The sequence below is a fragment of the Poecilia mexicana genome, unplaced genomic scaffold (assembly GCF_051168715.1).
Source record: "Poecilia mexicana isolate PSO_F unplaced genomic scaffold, ASM5116871v1 scaffold_11, whole genome shotgun sequence".
NCBI classification, from domain to species: Eukaryota; Metazoa; Chordata; class Actinopteri; order Cyprinodontiformes; family Poeciliidae; genus Poecilia; species Poecilia mexicana.
This window is the reverse complement of record NW_028263380.1, coordinates 2,897,109-2,917,684: the sequence shown is the minus strand read 5'-3', so window position 1 is coordinate 2,917,684 and position 20,576 is coordinate 2,897,109. Positions and strand designations below refer to the sequence as shown.

Below are 20,576 nucleotides of genomic sequence, written 5' to 3'. Positions count from 1 at the left end.
GCAGACGGGTCTTTATGGTTTGAAAGTGGTTGAGCTTAGAGAGTGACTGAGCAGAGCTGGTATCCCATCCATCAGCCTTTTCAGTTTTTCCAAAGTCTGGCTGCAGGTGTAGCAGGGATAAGTAGACATTATTTCCATAGGAACATTCTACAACTCGTCAGGGGGGGAGCTAAAGTTTATCCAGTCCAGGTACATGGTCTGGCTCTGCCACTGGTTCTCTGTCAAGTAAACCTGAAAAACCTCCAAACTGAATCATCCAGAAGACATTTTGATCTGATGCTCAAACCACCTAAACCTTTTTACAGAGTTCATCTGCTGCAGGCAGAAGCCAGACACCCTACAGAGGGAGTTCATCTCCAACTGAGCATTCACAGTCATAATCCACAAACCACTTTAAACTGAACCTTTGACTACAGACACGTTACAACATGTCTACGGTCAGCTGTTTGCTCATTGGTTTTAGCTGTCAAATTGTAAACATAACGCGCTAAATCTTAAATGTATAAATGAAAACTGAAAGAAAAAAGGGATGCAGTGTTTTGCTACTAAACTGTTAACATTCTGACAACTAGAAAACAAACTTCTAAAGATACTAGACGCTAGATGACTGACTTCCAGGTAACCTTTCACCACAGTATAAAAAAAATCCTGACCCAATCTTCAGACATTAACAAAGCCCAACCTGGTTTACCTTTGGGTTGGGTTTTCCATGTATTTGTCTAACCTGGTAATCGCTGGGCCAGAAGGTGCTGACGGCCAGCTCCACCTGGTGCCACTGTCGCCCCTGGGAGCCAGAGATATTCCACACGGCGCTGCCTTTGGGGCCGCCGTTGACCCGGATGTAGACCTGCAGGGCCCCCGGGCTGTGGCCGTCACGGCTGTACAGGAAGTAGCTGAACTGTATGCAGTGCGTGTCGTTCTCACTCAGGGGGAGCAGATACAGCTGTGCTCGCTGGCCCCACAAATGCTGAGAGGAATTGACCATCATGAAGGACCCTGGAGGGAAAAACAGGAAGTGATTACCACTGACATCTTCTACTTACTGCAGCATGAGCCTGTAAAAGGAGATTTGAAAGTTTACAACACTAATAAAAAATAAAAAAAAGAGATGACCTTGCCAAGCAGCTTTAGCTATGCATATTTCACATATAACAGATATCAGAGCATTTTCACCTGTGAGACAGAGCTAAACAAGCCAAAATATAGAAAGTAACAGGATCTAACTGGTCGGGCTTCAACTGGAACACTCCTAGGATAGAAATGTCATATTAGTTTTCAGCCGCCGAAGATTGCCTGCCATCTTCCTATTTTTAAACCCCCGGTACAGAACCCAAGTGCCAGCGCTGACAGGTTCAAGGATGCTTCTCAGAATATCTGTTAGTTGCTGTCAGGCTATTTGTTTGAATTTGGTGTCTCCGCGCTGCTACCTGCTCTCTTCCACCTTTGCCTCTATCACTTTCTGTCCTCAGAACTGCACCAGGTGTCAGATTGGACTTTCATCTCAGAACGAGGTTTTACAGATGTATCAGCGGCTTTTTCTATTTTTGCAGCACAGCAGACTCACCCTGGACAAGAAGGGCACCTGGCGTAAGATAGAGGAGAAATAAGTTGGTGCTTTCAAACTAATGCTGAGCTGGAGCTGAGTTGGGAAGTTTTTATCTGCCAAAGTGTTGCTTATGTAAAAACTCAAACCTCCAAAGAGTTGCTCTTTTTACATGAGAAAGTGCCACATGTGGAAGTTTAAATGATCTTCAATATTGATGGGAAACATTTATATTTTATAGAATCTGTCTGTATTCAACAACTAGCAGAAGAGTCTAAAGACAACATGCTGATCTAACACAAATCAAATTTTGAGTTGTGTTAGTTATCTAACAGCATGTCATTAAAGTCATGGCAGTGACAGATGTAAACCCTTATATGAGATATATTCATAATTTATCATGGTGCTAGCGCTAGTCATCTATCAGCCAATCAGAGGAGACCTCGGCATTTTATTCAGGCATTGGAGCAATAAGCCCCGCCTACTTGAGAGCGGCTATGTGTGCTCTGTATTGGGTTAATTGTAGTTGGTAATTTTACAGAAGAGTTACGGATTCAACATGTTGGAATGACGCACAACTTTTTTATGAACTGTGATGCTAAGACAGCTCTGCTGGAGCCAGCTGGACACTGACCAAAAAACACCCCCAAAAACAAATCAACAATCATCCTCCACATCCTGTCTTCTTCACAGTTTTTGAAACTAGAATTTATTTTCATAATTTCAATTTGCGTAATTTTATGGTCAATGGAAGTGCAGCTAGTGACCCAATAAGAGCACCACTTCATCTCATGCTACTCCATGCTGACACTCCATCCACACTGATGAAGATTCTCTCATTGACACGGTAAAGCGGCTCCAGCTGATGAGCGACCGACCTGCTTCCAGAACCTTCAGCTAATCTGACCTCATCAAGGCACTCTTAGATTGTCATCAGATCATCCGATTTTCACGCTAACTGCAAATAAAACCTAACACCAGCCGGTGTCGGCCTGCTGAGAGACACAGCCGGTCCAGGCAGCAGGTATCATGGGTAGTGTAGTTGCCTGAGGACCCCAGTTGAGGGAGAGTGCAATCACAGTCTGGTCTCCGGCCATTAATCATCCTGACACAGTTATTAGGGCCTAATGGCAGCCGAGGGAATGCTTAAACCAGAGAGATGGTGATAATGCTTACATTCTGACATGCAGAACGAATATCAGCACACACACACCCCGCCTCATAAACACACAAACACTGAGGTCCCAGTCTAGCAGCCTTCCCTGCACCACTGTAAGAGGTACAGTCCTCCTTCAGCTCGCCTCCTTCCCCTTATCCTTTCTCACCTTCCTCTGTTTTGTTGACTTTCATCCCTTATTTCTGACAAGTTGCCTTGTTTTAACACAAAATATGTGTTTGCTGTTTTCTAGTCAAAGCAATAGTTCAAAAATATCTGAAAAAAAAAAATCTATTAGCAGGTGATGTGTCAAGTCATTTCTCTCAAGGAAGTGACTCAACACTCCTGAGTGTTTGGATTTTCTGTTTGTTTGAATTTCATTTTCTCTTATGGGTTATTAAGGTTCAAATAAAGATCTGGCAATATTCTGTTCATTTCTCTGTGTTTATTGTTTTTAGGTGTTGCCAGATCAGTTTATTCCTTTGAGTTTAGTGCCTTAGATTTACTCTTGTGTTCTTCTTTTTGTTTATTTGAGTTTTATTTCTTGGATCACTGTCTGGCGTTTTCTCTTTTGGTTTATTTCTTCAGTCCCAGTTCAGTTCCTTCGCTCAACCTGCTTCCCTGTTACTTACCCTCACCAGTAACAGCTCATACAGCCCCCCTGTTGGGTCATCACATTCACGCCACTCACCTGATTCCCCTACTTTGTAAGTTTCTGGTTCTTCTCCAGAAAGCGGCAGATTCTGCTGTTCTATGACTGTTTCCACGTACTTTGTCAGTCTCCACTCCTTTGTTGGTTTTTGTCAACGTTCAAATTCTGTAAATGTTTTCTCATCATAATCATTTTTATTACACAAAGCAGAAGTGGCTGTCAGTGCTGTGGATCCACTAAACCTGTCGTGACAGTTCCTGGACTGAAAGTAATGATTTTACATTGTTAATCAGAAGATGGGGTGTTAAAAGCAAACCATAATCTTTTCACACTTTAAGGTTTGAGACAGGCTGTTAAGGACTAAATTGGAAAGAAACTCAATCATGCTAGTAGTGCAAGTGTACTTCTGTCAATGAGTGTTTATCAGAAAGGGCAGACATGCTGGTTAGTTGATGGAAAGATGGACGGTGCTAAATAACAGACTAAGACTTCAGTCTGCTTTAATCTAACTCCAGTTCATTTGCCTGGAAAGACTGAGTGTTTGAGGAGGTTTGAATGGAACTCTGATGTGAACCAAAAAAGTGAACTCTGGTCCACCTAAAAAAACTCAGTCTGGGTTTGAGGGAAGTGAACTTTGGTGTGGTTCAAATTAATATTAGAATGCCAAAAGCCAAAAGCAGTCTCCACATTCCACAGAATGGCTTGCCAGCACAAGGCATTCTGGGGAAATACAACCAAAGCAAATGTACTCGCACTCGTGGAAGAAATGGCTCGTGATCTTTTGCCAAAGACAAACTAGAAGTCCTCCTAAAATCTGACACTACTCCATCTTTGTTTATATTTGCAAAGAGGGAAGTTGCGCTCAATGTCTTTTTCAGAGGTTTTCTTGGTGCAGCGCCCCCACAGTTGGGGGGGTTGGAGGGGAACAGGTTTTTCAAATGGTTTGTTTTGGTTTGTGTAAAATACAACCACAGCAGCTGGAAATGGAAATGTTGCAATTTTGGTCTCCAGTCGAACTGAGTCTAACAGACTATGAGGTGTGAAAACACCAGAAAAATTAAGAGAGAAGCTGAGATTCACCTTCCAGGAAGAAACAACAGTAAATCTTCAACCTGTAGTACGGTGGCATGGTTTAGAAGCACAGCTATGTTTGAAATCTGAGTATTTGTGGCATGACTTGAAAATCTGACTTCACAGTTTTGCAGTACATTGTTGCTAACACATTAAAAACCACATCATGTGAATACTTATGGAAGGGTCTGTAATACAACAAAGTGATAGTGGATATTAGGAATTGAGGCTTTTTCTTCTATCAGCCCACACCTTTAGGGAAATAGAAAAAAAAAATCAAGTTAGTCAAAAGGTAAAGTGATAAAGTGAAGTTCATAGACATTCTGGATATCAAGAGAAAAAAAATGCATTTCACCCAGCCTCTCTGACCACTGTGTGCTACCTCCCTCAGCTGAGCCATCCCTACTGCTCCCCAAAGCACGGATGTGATGTCAACCTGCCTGAAATATCCTGTGATAACAAGCAGCTACTGTCCTTTGAGATCTTTCTGTACTCTTGGACAACACTGACATTTTTTCTCTGCCTCACAAGCTTTGCAGGAGTAAAAGCAGAGCAGTCTATTGGCTTATAGGCCTCTGCAGCTGCTTTGATGTGCCAGGGCTCCTGGGGGGCGGTGTGCTTAAATTACTTTTTCTTCAGCTGCGAGAGCAGAAGCGACTTAGTATTGGAGGGCAAGTCTCTCACTGTCCCTGTGAAAAACACTGCATGGAGATGAGTGGGAGTGGGGAGAAGGCATTCACAATACATTCACAATGCACAACTATTCTTAGCATATGCAAACATCTTTAATGAACTGTCTGGTAAATCCGATGCACACTGGTGAAAGAGACGATCTGTGTGCAGGTCCACCTAGTGGTGGAGCGAGTGAACAACATCTCCCACCTTCCTGACTTAATCGCCACAATCCGATGAGCCAGATAAACACTTCCTGACTTCCTCACCAGTGGCAGGGGTTTGTTTTCGTAAACAGCATTGACAAATTGTCAAGGTAAGAAAGTTATTCAGTCATACAAGATTGTTTCATGGTTTTGAGTCCAAGTGCTGCTTGCTAGAGTAGTTCTGTGGGAAAATGCCCATCCAGTATTTTTTTATGAAGTTTCTGAGTTAAATTTTCTGAGGTTAGAGTTTTCTGTATTACTGTTATAATACCCGGACCATCAAATATATGAAGAGTAAATGCAGCTAGACAAATTATTCATCCAGTCATATTGGGATTTGGAGCCAAAAGAGAGACCATTTCATATCCTGTCATCTTAAAGGGGCAGTATTACATGTTTTCCTGCCACATAGAGCCATTTTATAGCACAGTCAAGAGGCTCTGTTGCCTTCATTGTTTCCATTGTTATAAAAATGCTATATATTTATATAAAATATGACTTAAGATAAATTTGACTTCATGATTTACCATCTTGAAATTGCGCCTCTGTCTCTTTAAAAACTCCTGCTCTTTCTGAAACTTCAGGAAGTCATCATATCATGGCTCCTCTATTAACCCTTTAAGAACGTTTTTAACAGTGTTGAACTGAGAAGCAGCTCCTACAATGAGCTCAGCTGTTCAGTTCTACCAGGTGTTTGCCAACTCCTGCTGGCTAGTCTGAAGGAGCCGAGTGACAGAATGATGAGGGAGGCCTGCTCTGTGAGGCAGAAGCTGCAAGAAGGTCTAAGAAGGAGCTGCATTTCAAAGGCGGGGTTCGCCCACCCAGGCGTTTTGCGCAGCTGAATGGTTGCCATGGAGATTTAAGGACTCAAGAATCAAGGCAACACTCCAGGTATGTTTTTAATGAGCGAATAATATTATACTATGATGTCAAGCTCAAAAAAGTGGATTTCACATACTGCCCCTTTAAAAAAGATATATTGGATGTAAACGACAGGAATTCTATAAGAAAAAGGATTAGAAAAGCAAAACTGCTTGACGTTACGATAGCTTAAAATGCTAAAGAGAAAACAAAAACAATCTGCTCCAATCTGGCTGACATGTTGGTAATGTCTCGTTAAACTTGACCACTGTTACTGATGTAGCACTAATAATCCTTTTTCAGTCATAATTTCAGACTTAATTTGTTTCGTGATGACAACTATTAATTAACGTAGAAATAAACAGCTGTTTATTTTTCTAGCACTAGCTGGAGAAATGGCTTGTGGTCTTTTACCAAAGACAAAACAGCCACTAAATTGATGCCACTTCCTTTTCTTGTTCACATTTCATGAAGAAGGAAGTTGCACACAAAGTCTTTTTCAGAGAAGGAAACTGTCAATAGACCGTCTGAATGAAGTGAAGTGTAGAACAAGGGGCTGGTTGTTACCAGGCTAAACTCGTCCTACAGAATTGGGGCTTAACTCTGTTGTGTCTCCATGATGGAAAAGATAGCTTCATGTACCTTTCTGGTGTTTATGAAACATTATACATGCATCACAAATGAAAAAACAAAGCCTCACACGAGATTTACAGTAGCTGAAGCGAAGAAGGATGGAAAAGAGAATTCCTCAAGGTTACAGAAAACAAAAATTAAAAAAATAAATCTGTTCTAGCTTCAGGTCAAAATGATTGATATAGTAATTAGAGAATGATATGAAACCATAAAGATATCACTATCGCTGATAACCTTACTCAACACCCTTGAGGATAAACACATGACCAAAAGTGAATATTGTATTAGTAGATACACACTGATGTGAAACCAAATTAAAAAAAAAACGTACATGCCCAGTGTACAGACATTCTCCATAAATCTATAAAAGCTGATAAGGCTCCATCTATTTCTCCCATGATCCCACCAAGGTTGAGGGAACATGCATTAAGAGATTAGGGGATGGCCTGGGCACCCTGAATTCATATGAGAGCGTAGGGTGGAAGCCTGAGTTACAGGTCTGGCTGCTTTTATCACACTTACACTGGAGGTGCTGGTGGAGGGGGTAATGAAGAGCAGCTCAAAGAGCAAAAAGAAGTGTGGAAAAGCAGAGAGAGGAAGAAAAAAATGGGAGAGATAGCGGGTGGCTTTTATGTTTGTGGTAGAGGCTGTCAGTTTTCCTTAGAACCCGTCCACTGCCATCGGTAACGCTTTGTAGGACTCTGGCTCCATATTCCACACGGTGACAACACCATCGCTCCTTTGAAAAGGCCAGGCAAAAAAAAACCTGCCGCATTTTAATCACTTTTTTTTTTATCTGATATTTTCCACGTCCCGCTGCCTTCGACACCATGAAAAGTCTGTTGCTGGTTGGCTCTGACGGGACGCCATGCGTCTGAGGAGAGCGACCTCTGCTCCCCTCCGCTCTGGGGCATCTCCAGAATTTGTTCCGCATTTTCAATTTGGGCTCTGAATCCCACAGTCACCAACAGTAATTTCTTCTTCTTTTTTTTTTTCCATCTGATACTGTAACTTGGAGAGGGAACCACCTCGCCTGATATCACACAGATACAAAGCGGTGGAGGTGATTGGGGAGCAGAGGGCTTTAGTGTAATCCTCTTGTTTGTTCCTTTTGTTATCTGGCTGCGAGGAGTGATTGGTTCACCTGGAGTTCGGCCTCGTTTAGCTCGTCGAAGATGTAACTCCGATCTTTGCCATTAACAAAGCGACAGAGATTTCCCACAACATCCAAACGGGAAGTCTGGAAAGCAGCCACAGCAGCAGCTGGTCGTCAATGAGACGCTGATGGACACTAAACATCCCGTGGAGAACACGAGCCGACAGTCGGAGCTAATGAACTCCCCCGATGACGTTCTAGAATCTGGAGACTAACGGGAACAACACAATCATTTGCTGTGTTTCTACACCATCACCTCCAAGATGCGACAACATACTGGGTGAAATATGCTAGCCATATGGGCCGTACAAATATTCCATGCTTTTGTTCTGATCACTTAAACCCTTAAACTACTCACCAGCGAATGCCATTTCCTGTCTTATGTTCTCTTCAGCAGACAGTTTTCTGCCTTCAGAAGCTATTTAACTATTTTCACGTTATTATCCTCCAGAAAGTAGATAATTAACTGTAGCAATTAATTACATTTGTCTATTGAAATAATTTCTCTCATAAATCTTTCAAAAATCTATTCTTACCCCTAATTGCTCTTTACTGGGCTGGATGAAATGCCTTAAAAATGTATCACGATATAAGCGTTTCATATCAGTCTATTGATAATTGTCAAGATCAGTAATTATTGATCAGTTTTTTTTAACTATCTGAAATACTGCCAAACTGGTGACATGATCTTTCCTGTTTTATCCAAAGCTTTCTTTTTTTAAGCAGTTATGAGCCACAGTGGAGAAACCTGAAACTGCTGCTGTGCAACTTACTCAGCAGGTATGGACGAATGTTTCTGCCATAATCCAAGAGTACACATTTTCAGTGTGAAAACAGGATTTTATGTCTTTTTGCTCTCAAAACTTTTAATACTTTTTCTTACATTTTCATTTTGAAAGCAGGACTTCATGTATTTATTCTCAAAACTTTTAACGTTTGTACTCAAAACTTCTCCTTGCGCTCAGACTTAGTCTTTGCTCAGACTCTCTGCTCACTTACGAAACATAGAACTGCCTTTTGGTGCAGTCACCTGGCAACTTCTCAGCCAATAGAACGATAGAATATTTCCTTCTAGTGGTTGTGCCTTTGTGGCTACTATAGATTGCAGCAACCTGCGTCACCCACATCTATATATAGATATCATGTAATGACTATGTTGTCTTTGGTTGGGTGAACAAAATCCTGCCTAAGATCAGTAGCTGTTAGCGATCAGTAGCTGTTAGCGATCAGTAGCTGTTAGCAATCAGTAGCGCACAGCTGGTGGATGTTTAGTGTACAATGGAGCAGAAAGCTGATGTCGTTGTTTTTCCATACATCCAGTGAGATGTAGGAAGTTTGATCCATCTCTTCCATTGACCATAATGGACCAGGATCATGTTGCAGACTCCAGTGTTTTTCTAACCAAAAGGCCAGAGATTTAAAGAGGAGTGGCAAAAGCAACTAGGGTGGATTAGCAGAGCTATCAAATGATGGTTTCATTTCTCTTATTCAAAATAAAGTATTTTAGGATTGAATTGATTCTTAGAAGCACAAAATTAACACTTCAACATGAACATTTCTACTGAAAACTGAGTGATCAGAACCCAGAGGGATCAGACTCTCTCCTATGCTGCTTGGTGGTCGTGTGTTTCTGTGTCAGTCGCTCCATCATTCTCTCGTCATCTGACTGGCTCAGCACTAACCAGCTCATACAAGTCGGCCCATCATAGTGTCATCTGATGCTGTCTCAGGGGTTCTGCCATGTCTCATTAGCTGGATAAGAAAAATACATTCTGCATTTTTATTTTAGAAACCTCTTAAGACCTTTAACTCGGGCTTGGAGCCCTGCACCACAAAAAGATGACTATGCATTTACTCTAAAGCTCCAGTATGTGACTTTAATACACAATATGGTGTTTTGTACATATTTATTGGAATGCATCTGACTAGTTTTCTAACTTCAATCAAGGTGAAAATGATATGATAGCTTTTTATTAGGGGAAATATTACCAATAACCTTAGGAAATACCTTTAAAAATGTGAACCCCTTTAATTTTTGTTTGTTCTGTTATTTTTCTTTTTGACTACAGTAATATTTACCTGATGTTTCCATGGGCTTACTAGTAAATCTTTGCATAATTTGTCAATTTGTTTTACTTTTTGGGCAAAGAGAAAAAAAAAAACTGTTCTCCACACATTTATTTTTTTGTATTAACTGCTTGGTCTGTCAAACCGAGTTCCAACCTGCAGACCAGCCGCTCCACACAAGGTAACTTCTGTTTTCCCCGTTTATGTCTGAGCAGAATATCAGGTTGTCAGGTGTTTACCAGCTAATCACAGGTTGTCTGTCTGCCAGCTATTAGGAGCTCAACAGGTAGCGAGTGGTGAGATTTCAAAGGTTTTCCAGTGAGAACAGCTCCCTGTTGGGGCTGGAAACAACGATATGATCAGAGCAAACCGAAGCAGTCGCACTACGAGTCAGGCAGTTGATCACCAAGGAGTGAAAAGGTGAGATGATGCTTTACACAACATGACGAAGAGGACATTTAAATTCAAGAAACAGTCTGCCTTTATTCATAGAAATATGCAGGACCCTTTTCAATACACACTACTTTTACATTTTTAATTTAAAGCAGTAAAATATTTAATAGATGTTTGCATCCACACTAAAATGTGGTTGTTTTGCAAGCAGAGTTGACAAAAACTGTTTTAAGTGAGAAAATGATCACCTTGTTAAAAGTAGAACACCTGTTTTAGTCATTAAATAAAATACATTGATTAAAGTAGATTTTCTTCGTGAGAAGAAGAAGAATAGCCACTGTTACCCCCTTAGTTTGAAATAAATGTGGTGAGATGCATCCTGTAGCTCTCTACCAGTGTTTTCACACCCAATAGTCTGACCAAAGTTCTAACATTTGTTCCATTTCCAGCTGCTGTGGTTCTCTTTCACACTGGACTGAGGCAAATTAACCTGCCCCTCTCCCCCTCGACTGTAGGGGGCACTGCACCAAGACCAACTGAAGAAAACATGGGAACCTCTGAAGAAGACACTGAGCACAATTTCCTTCTTCTCAAAATGTAAACAAGAATGGAATGGCATCAGAGTTCAGCGGTTGGAGGATTTTTTTTGTTTTTGGTAAAAGACCACGAGCCGTTTCTCCCTCTAGTACCAGATTCATGTGTTTGTTTTGGTTGTATTTGTTTTGGTTGTATTTACCCAGAATGCCCTGCGCTATGATCCACTTCCTGCTTTTGGAGTGGTTTCTGTTATGTTTAACATTCACATTCTCATTCGAACCGCACCAGCATTCACTTCAACCTAACCCAGACCGAGGTTTGTAGGCGGACCGGATTTCACATCAGAATTCCGTTACCCATTCTCACCTCCCAAAACCAACCAGACCTTCTAGGCAAACAGACTGGAGTTCAACTAAAGCAGACCAGACAGGGCTGGTGTGAATGAACCCCAGAGTGAAATTAAACATCTTTTTTTCCCTGCAAGCCAGCAAAGATCTGGTCACACACGGAGAGCAAGTAAGAGCACATCATGGTAAAAGGTAAAAAAAACAACATATCATTAGAGAAAACCTGGATCAGCCAAATTATTCACAACGCCTATGACAGAGTGGAAAGCTGTGAACACAAAAAATAAACTGTGAAGGTAAAATAAAAAAAAATACTGCCCACGGAAATGGTGGTGCATCTAAAATTTATAATCCTGCTCTGATATTTTATGCAAGTTACCCGTGGAATAAGTTTTGCTTCTTCTGGTATTTTGCTGCCCTGTCCTGATTCCAGGTCTAGACAAAATTTAGATTGGGTTCAGTTTTCCTAAAGTTCAGAGTGTCTACTCTACTGGTCCAACTGAATATAGAAATATTTATGCTTATATACCAATCCTGTTGAAACCAACTACATGCACATTTTGAATATCCAATGAAATCTCAAGGATTTGCACAAAAAGAGAAACAACTAAAGAAATCCCTTTTTTCTTAACCATTCATTTTCTACTGTCCACAAGTGACCCACTGAGCCTCTGAATGGACAAGAAGAGAGAATTTGTAAAGTCCTCAATCAGCATTCAACTTTCATTCCAACTGGGCTCTTTCATGACTGAATCCTCGATACTGGTCCCGCTCCTACTTTGGGCTGCCATTGTTCCCGCTGCTCTGAAAAAAGAATTATAGTAGTATGGAATGATTGTGGTGCTCAGGAATCAACAAAAGGAAAGGCTCAATGAGCTTTGACAAGGTAAATGTTGCCAAGTACTCCCAACTATCACAGTCATTTCGCCCATTAAGCCAGAACAAATGATCTTTCTCTGGGAGATGTCTTTTGAAGCCGTTATTCCTGCAGCCTGAACAGAAAAAAAAAAAATCAGTACTGAAGAAGGGGAAACTAAAAGGAAATTGGGGTCATTTTGTGTTCTCAAAGCTCAAACGGTGTTCATGAATGAAAGAAAGGAAACAGGTTTCTGATGCAGGAAACAGGCTTTTTCTGCCAATCGCCAAAAAAACAGAAAGGTTAGTTCATCAGGCACACTGGGTTAGGGAAAAACACTGCAACGTGAGATCAAGGTCATAATACTTTTGGGGGTTTTGTTATAGTTTAGTTTTATTTTGTTGTGACTTTTAATTGGTCTAATTCAGTTAGTTTTAGTAAGTCTTTGCTAGTTTTTAGAATTTTTTTTAGCTATTAGTTAAATATTGTTTGGTTTAGTTCAAAAAGGTTCAAGTATTGTATTGTGATTATGTATACATAGATTGGATAATGGATACTCTGGAGAAGATGCCATTTTCAAAATATGTATTCTGTTATTGTTGAACAATCAACTGACTGGAGTTTTATCCCAACTTTTTCAGGCACCATTTTACACACCACCAGTCTGTGTTTATACAGAGTGTTCTGCTCCTCCTGCCATAATTTGCCGACCATTTACATAAACTGCTTGTGTGGGGAAAAAAATCCAGTTCACATCGGTTTGAAAGGCTAATAAATAGCTTCATAAACACGAAAACAAAGGATATTATATCCATAATTTCAGTATAATTTAGTTAGTTTCAGAAACACGCAATATAGTTCCAGATTATAATACATTTCCCCCCTTTAATTACTGTTATTTTATTTCAGCTAACAAAAATGTTTTCTCCTGTTCAGTTTGTATTATTTCGTTAGTTTTAGCTAACTATATATATATATATATATCTCACAACCTCACTTGAGACACACTGTTCACACTTCGTTCTTTAGCCTTAGCATGGTTGGGGGTCTCAGCCCCCAGAAACACTCTGAATTTGACTCTCCAGCCTTTTAGCTCAGCTTGAGCTCCGGCCAGCTGACATAAGAGGATGAAAGCAGACTCAGTATGAAGGCTAATCTTCTCATTGTCAGAAATCAATAGTGAATTAGCTGCCACCCAAGGACAACATGTGGGCTGCCTACGCTTGCTTTGTGCGGTTCTGCCGCTGTGGGGCGTGGCGGTGCACCTCGCCTAACCCCCACCTGGCCGCTCCGACTTACTCCTGTCATCTGCTGCGTGTTCTGCTCCGTGGAAGAATTCCTCTCTCTGCCCTATTTCTACTACGATTCTCTGGTCATTTCATAAACTGCGGGCCATTTTCCCGAGCCCCACTCCTTTGTTTTATTCTCAACTCCTGCAGTAAATCAGAGCTCACAGCGGGGACGCGATGGACCCCCAGATAAAGCCAGTGGATGCTCTGGAATGGGGACAAACCGCTAACAGAGATTATGTTCATACAACGCATAAACATTTGAAATTTAATGATTTTAAAAATAATCAGTACTGAATTTGCTGGAAATTCAAAGGTATCTAATGGGTTATGTGTTACATAAAATAATAATGGCATATATTGTTTTTAGGACACTCAAAGATGCTTTACAAGACAAAAATAAATAAATAACATTTATATTTATATATATATATATATATATATATATATATATATATATATATATATATATATATATATATATATATACATATATATACATACAGAGAGAGAAAGAGAGAGAGAGCGAGAGAGACAAATCCCCAAACTTTCTGTGAAGTAAGGGGACAAAAGTGAGTCCTTCCATTTCCTTTACGTCTGTTGTTCAGCTAGCAAAGCACTGCAAAATACAAACTTCTGAATAAATAACGGTGGTGAAAATCTTGTGGGAGAATGTCCGGCTACTAGCTCACGACCTTCTTCTTGGATTAGGCAGCAGGACACTGAACCTGAAGCCCAGCAGCAGCATGTACGCTACATGATGCCACATAAGAACCTGGATCCAGGCTGAGTAACCTGAAGAGGCTCGTTTAAATAAAAACAGGTCAGGGTCTGAGTCATCAGTTTCTGTGTAGCCTGGCAAAAACAATCAAGCTCTCCAGTTCCTGAAGCAATCCCCACCAAGGATAAGGACAAGTCTGATTTTCATTGGCTGGTGCTGTGCAGTGATACAACATCTGCGTGGAAGAGGAGGAAGCAGTAGGAGGATGCTGATCTGCCAGGCTGGATCAAAGCCCACTGCAGGTGCTCTAACCACAGAGCGCCGGTGATAAGGCCCTGTCAGCCCTGGTCCTGCAGTGTGCCAGCAGCACGGAGGGAAAGGTGAAGTGCATCTGGAGGACAGAGGACGCCATCTGGTCCAGATCACCTTAAGCTGCAGAAACCAACGCCTGTCCTTTCCCTAACCCAGCCTCAGAGTTAATCTGAACTCAGCAAAAATGAAGGACTCTGTTAAAGTTGAGAAGAAAAAACTCGTCTATTAGTGGAGCCACGAAAGTATTCACACCCATCAAAGCTTTCTATGATTCGTCATGTAAAAAGCACAAAAATGGGATTTTTCTTTTGTCATAGATCAACACAAACTGCTGTAAATAAATGAACTGGAATGAAAGAATAAATACATTTTTACAGAAGTCACCTAACTAGGTAACAGAGTCCACCTGTGTGATTCAGTGTTTCCACACTGAGACTCCATTCAATTGGGGACAAAAATTCAAACAAACCAAATCCTTTAAAATCAAGTTTGTTTTGATTGTATTTACCCAGAATGCCCTGTGCTACAGTGAGTAGGTTATGAAACAATTTCCCAAAGTTTTAACTGCTTTATTCTTCATCTTGAATAAAAAGACTTTGGTACAACAATGACAAGCCTACCGAGACAAAGCTGTTCACCACATAGTGACAAACTGAATAAGGAAAATATTTTCATTACTTTATAAAGTTTAATAAATCATTATATTATCATTGTTATATTCTCATTCAAAATCTAAATACATGATACAAGGTATCAGGAAGGGAGTTATGAACCACCACAGGTCTCTGATGCCTAAAGGTACCAAGTTCATATGTTCAAAAGATTTTATAAAAGTACAGACAACATGAGTATGTCTAGTTATTGTTCAGGAAGGAGACATGTTTATAGAAATGTTTAAGTTATAAATACTCACAAAGACCAAGAGCTTCACTTTGGGACATTTTTGTTCTGATACAACTGAATTCAATTTATTGACATTTTCATTCATCCAAGTTCATCTTTTGAATGAACAAATGAGAAGCTTGTAAGTCTAAGAAAACACTATGCAGGTGGACTTTACCACATAGATGGAAGATCATCATGTGGAAATACTAAAGCTGCATCTCAAGACAGACGGCAGGACATCAACTCTGGACCACAACTCAGTCGTCCACATGGACCAACCCCTGATGACCTTTCTACCAAATAGTAGGAACATGAATGTAAATGTCAGGGTTTGAAGAAGATTTGAAAGAAAAATCTCTATTAAGTTTTTCACTCATTATTTTGGCATTAAGTGAATAGAAATCATTTTAGCAGTCCTAATTAAGTGAGAAAATAATTTAAAGAAAGGGCTTTAAAGTCAGACATTAAGAACATAACATTTTCCTGTAAAAATGTGGTTTGAACTGTAGCCTTTTTCAGGTTTTGAGTTTTGCAGTGATAGGGAGGAGGTGTTAATGATGAACAATGACTATATATTTGTCTTCAATCTTAAGCCGAAGCACAGCAGGCTGTTGGACTGAAAAACACAACAGTAGCTTTAAATTTAGAAGGTGTCAATGAAATGTCGACCGTTAGCTGAAAGGAGGCCCTTCGACACCCGTTGGGGGTCTAACCAACAGACCGACAGCTTAACGCTCCACACATTATGCTGCGACTGGGTGTTATTCAACATCAGCCAGGCTTTGAGCCAATTGGTTGCGGGCAAACTCTGAATCAGCCAATGGGCCTCTCTGCTGGATTCAAACGGGCCAAAGGGAAAGCGCTCAGCGCTCATCGGCTTTCACTGAGGTGCTCCCTCTAAATCCACCGCGCTGCCAGACACAAATGAAAGGCGTTAGTAATCCCAGGATCTTAATTCACATCCTGCATGGCTGCAGTTTTAATGGTGCCGCTTGCAGCAAATAAAACCTAGGAAATTGAAATCAACGGTAATAAATCAGCATAATAAGAATCTCAGCCGACGTCTGAGGGGGGAAAAATGCACACTGTTTGACATTTATGAGGGATAACTTTTAATCCTCAGATCTGCAACAGAGGCGCAGTCTGACTGACTGCAAGCTACAGCTGAAAAAGTGGAGGCTCCACCTGCAGTGGCCCGTTGCCAATAGTTACACACCAGTGCAGGCGTGGATGTTGACGGGGTTAAATCCATGTAGAAGGTAGATCACATTCATTGTTCTTCTGTGCAAGTAAAACCAGAAGGGAACATCTTGATTACAGATTTACGATCTCTAGAGCTGATAAAAAAAAATATTTTTACAACAATGTCTAAGAGGGCAAAATAAATAAATAAATAAAAATACTATGGAGGCGTTTTGACTCAACAGTGTCAAAATTTAATTAGTGTTATTACAGTGAGCAGCAGAAGCAATGAATAAAAGTTGGGATACATGCAGTTAGGTTAATGTCTCCTCTCCTCTCCTCCACTGCCCCACAACACATGAACCTAACCCAACGCAGTTTGGACCGTCCAAACTGCCAAGACAACAATAGCAGTCCCAGCTGCAGCAGTTGTGACAAGCAGCAAGTGATTGGAACTGAGAATGAAGGCAACAAAGGACAAGTGTGTGTGTGTGTGTGGGGGGGGGGGGGGAGGGGGGGGTGTGTGTGCGTGTGTGTGTGTGTGCGTGCGTGTCCGTGTAAGTTGGGAGAGACTGGGAGTTCAGCTTAGTTCAGTGTCTGCTGGCCTGTTACAGACAGACGGACACGATGGGGGTAGCAGAAGGACAAAAGATTCCCAACAGACTAGAAATGAGGTAACACATTAAATCCTACACACACACATTGGATCACACCCCGAAACACACACACACCCTCCATTATAAACACACACTCCATTTGTCATTGCTCAAGGGGAGCACAAAGACAAGGAGGGGAACAAACTGGAACTGGGTCAAAAATCTAATTAATCTCAGACAAGAAACACTCAGAGAGACGGAGAAAGATCCGTTACTGACCTTTGACCCTTGTCTGTGGGGGTGTCAGTGTTGTGAGGGGCAAATGGATTCATTTTACATTAATGCCAGGTTGGGTTTGTTGTGCCAGGCCAAACTGAATGGTAAAATGGGAGCTCATGTATGCTAGAGTTTACTCAAAAGTTTTCATAGAACCGATGTGTTCATTAACTTCTGTAAAATTTGTCAAAAAATGGACAGTTGGTGGCCTAATATTAGGTTTCTGTGCGTTCAGCTGCACAAAAAAACAAGGAAACAAACCAAGCTTGTAATTTTATTGTCTAACTTTTATTGAGGAAAGAAGACAGCGGTGGGTAGAGGCCATTATTCATAAGGACTAACAGTTCTAGGTGGAATCACTGATTTGTAGGAAACGCTTTTTACACGATAAGAAGATCAACATTCATTTACCTTATAAGCAAGTAAGATTAGTAAGATGCAATCAAATATTTCAATATTGAGTAGGTATGTTTCTAATCATCAGTAAACACGGAGAAATGAGCACAACATCATGTATCCTAGCATGTACCACAAAAACTGGTTACCATCTAAACTTTTTCACATTTTTAAGTCTTTCTGTTGTCAATAAACACTTCAGGAGGGAAAAGATGTGGGTCCGTTTCTAAGCTAGCTATTTCCAACTTTTGTAAACACTGAGTGTTAAAAGCCCCAGCTAGGTGCTAATTCCACAGGCTAATTAGCTCAATTTGAATAAGTTGAAGTCATGGCTATACTAGAAAAAACAATGTGGTGAAAACAATTGTAGCTGCTCCGTTCAATATTCCCATCCGTCACTTCCAAAGTCCATCATGGTGACTCTTGTGAATAAATGACAGAGTTGCAAAGGGTCAATACTGCCACAATATATTCAGTGCTACCAAGAGTCTTCAGAAGTTGCCTAATTTGTAAATAGTCCTGCGTCTAAAACATTCTCAGTTTAAATTCAGCAATATTCAAGCATCAAGCATGATGGTGGTAGCACAATGCTTTTCTGACCCCAGCCTCGAGACTGGGGTCTAATCCTAATGTTCACCCATGTCCAAACACAGGACATGGGTGAACATTACCCTAAGCATACAATAAAACGGTTCCAATCAAAGAAATTCATATGCTAGACCAGCCCAGTCAAAGATGAACAAATCACGGTTAGACTTAGCCCTAACCCAACCTTTATCCAAGAATATAATGGAACAACAGATAGTTCTAAAAAGGTTTAATTTAATTTGTAAAATTTAGAAAATCATTTAACATTTTATTTCCGCTTCACAATCATACATCAGTCGTGCCTAGTCCCAGTCCAGAAAGCTACTATCCTGCAACCTTTAGATCCATCCTTTTTAAAAACACACCTGAATTACATGAGCTGAAGGATCTGCTGGTGATGGAGCTCAGGTGTGTTGGAGAAGGGATTTATGAAAGTTGCAGGAGAGTAACTCTCTTGGATATGTTGGTCTACCATGTAAAATCCTAATAAAACACACTAGTATGCCTCTGTATATTCCTGGAGTTCTGGCTGTTGAGCAGCTCTTCCTTTTCATTCTTCTCTACGGATAAATGGATAAGTGGAAGCTAACGGTTCAGGGGAGTCATTATTCCCACCCTGGTCACACTTTCTAACTGTCGTTTCTAATCCATTCAGAGACTTGCGCCGGCCCCTCCTCCTTTTAGGCAGAAGGCGGAGAGGCTGGTGGCAGGGAAGTTTGAAGGCAATGACTGAAAGTAGTGAAAGTGTCTGTTTGCCCCTTCGGGCCCCTGGGATCCTCACGTGATAATGTGGGGTGAAAGAGCTCGAGCAGCGCCGTGACAGCAGATACGTCAAGAGAGCTGCAGAGCCGTCACTATGGGCGATGGGCGTCAGCTGGGGACATAAATAATGTAACACCTATAGAATGTATCAGCAGCTGCATGATTGGAGTTTGTGGCACTCCAAGGGAAAGCTGCATTGTAATTCAAGACAAATTCTCTGTTGTCAGCTGCTGCATCCAGAGTCATCGGGAAGGACAAGAGAAAGGAGGGAAGAGACTCAAAGAGACTCCAACACTTAGCGGATTATTGGGAAAAGGCAGTTGAGTCTTGAGAAAGTAAACTGTCACCAGTTTGAAAGGGCAATGTTGTCAGAAAATGGTTCGGCATGTCGGATGGCTGGCCACTCCGCAATCAGTGCTGCCATAGCAGGTGTTGTCCATCAGCTGTTGGAGTCTAAATGACCTGCAGTCATCCGGGATTCAGTATGGATTGGCTCTAAAACCTATGACCTCCCCAGTTTGAAACAAGATGACATCAGCAACCCTCGACTGGTGTTATTTTGACAGCTGTCACACTGGAATTTGCTCCTATTACCCAACAGCAGCTGATGGTGGCTGGCAGCATGCAGAGAGTTTTCTATTTTAGAACCAGCTTTTCTTTTGTTTTTGATAAGACACCTTCTTATTAAGGAAGCACTGATATGAAAATGTGGGTCAATATCAATATCCAATACCAATGTAACATCAATACTGATGTTGGTGCTGATATATCGTGCATCCCTACTTCTGAAATGTTTTCTTTAAAGATGCACTGTAAACATTTAAAGGTTACTCAAACTCATTTGACTCATCTCAGTCTAAGGTTTCCCCCCGGTGTATTATCATCCTGATGGGCCACCAGGCCTCCGCATCAGCTCTAGGTTTATAGTTGATGCACTGAACTGGACAGTACCAATGTCCTCTGCGCGTTGGCCTTGCTTTGTTCTAAAACTGTGGGATTTTATTGTAATTATTGTTCAATGAGAGTCACACGTTAAAAAGTTTCTGTTGAATTTCTGATCATAAAAACTTCAACTTCCAGACCCATCTGAAGCTGATTCTTATTCTTGTTGGATCCACTTTCTCATTGATGGTACATGATGACTTCAGATACGCTGAAGGAAGTTATTCCACACATCAAATCTCTTTTGCCTTTATTTCTTCGCTTCAACAGAGCAGCTTTGAGTGCAGCACCATGCCACATATCTTTCCAGTCGTTCCTGGGAAGTTGCCTTTTACTAAGCCTTTGCTCCAGTGTTTACTGTTGACAGGCTCTTCAGTGTTTCTTGTTTTAATGGAACATTGAAAGAAACTAACGTGAAATGTTGCGTATTACGAGGCCCACATAAACTATGGATATATAACAGGCAGTAAAGCTGAT

The 20,576-nt window shown here is 41.0% G+C and overlaps 1 protein-coding gene across 1 annotated transcript in view; it reads right to left on the bottom strand.

Moving 5' to 3' along the window:
• LOC106928785 (receptor-type tyrosine-protein phosphatase U-like) overlaps window positions 1-20,576 on the bottom strand; it is a 150,740-nt gene that overhangs the window by 95,263 nt on the left and 34,901 nt on the right. The window contains exon 5 of the mRNA XM_088009932.1: window positions 725-996. Within this exon, the coding sequence (XP_087866058.1) occupies window positions 725-996 (272 nt within the window). The remainder of the gene's footprint in view (window positions 1-724; window positions 997-20,576) is intronic.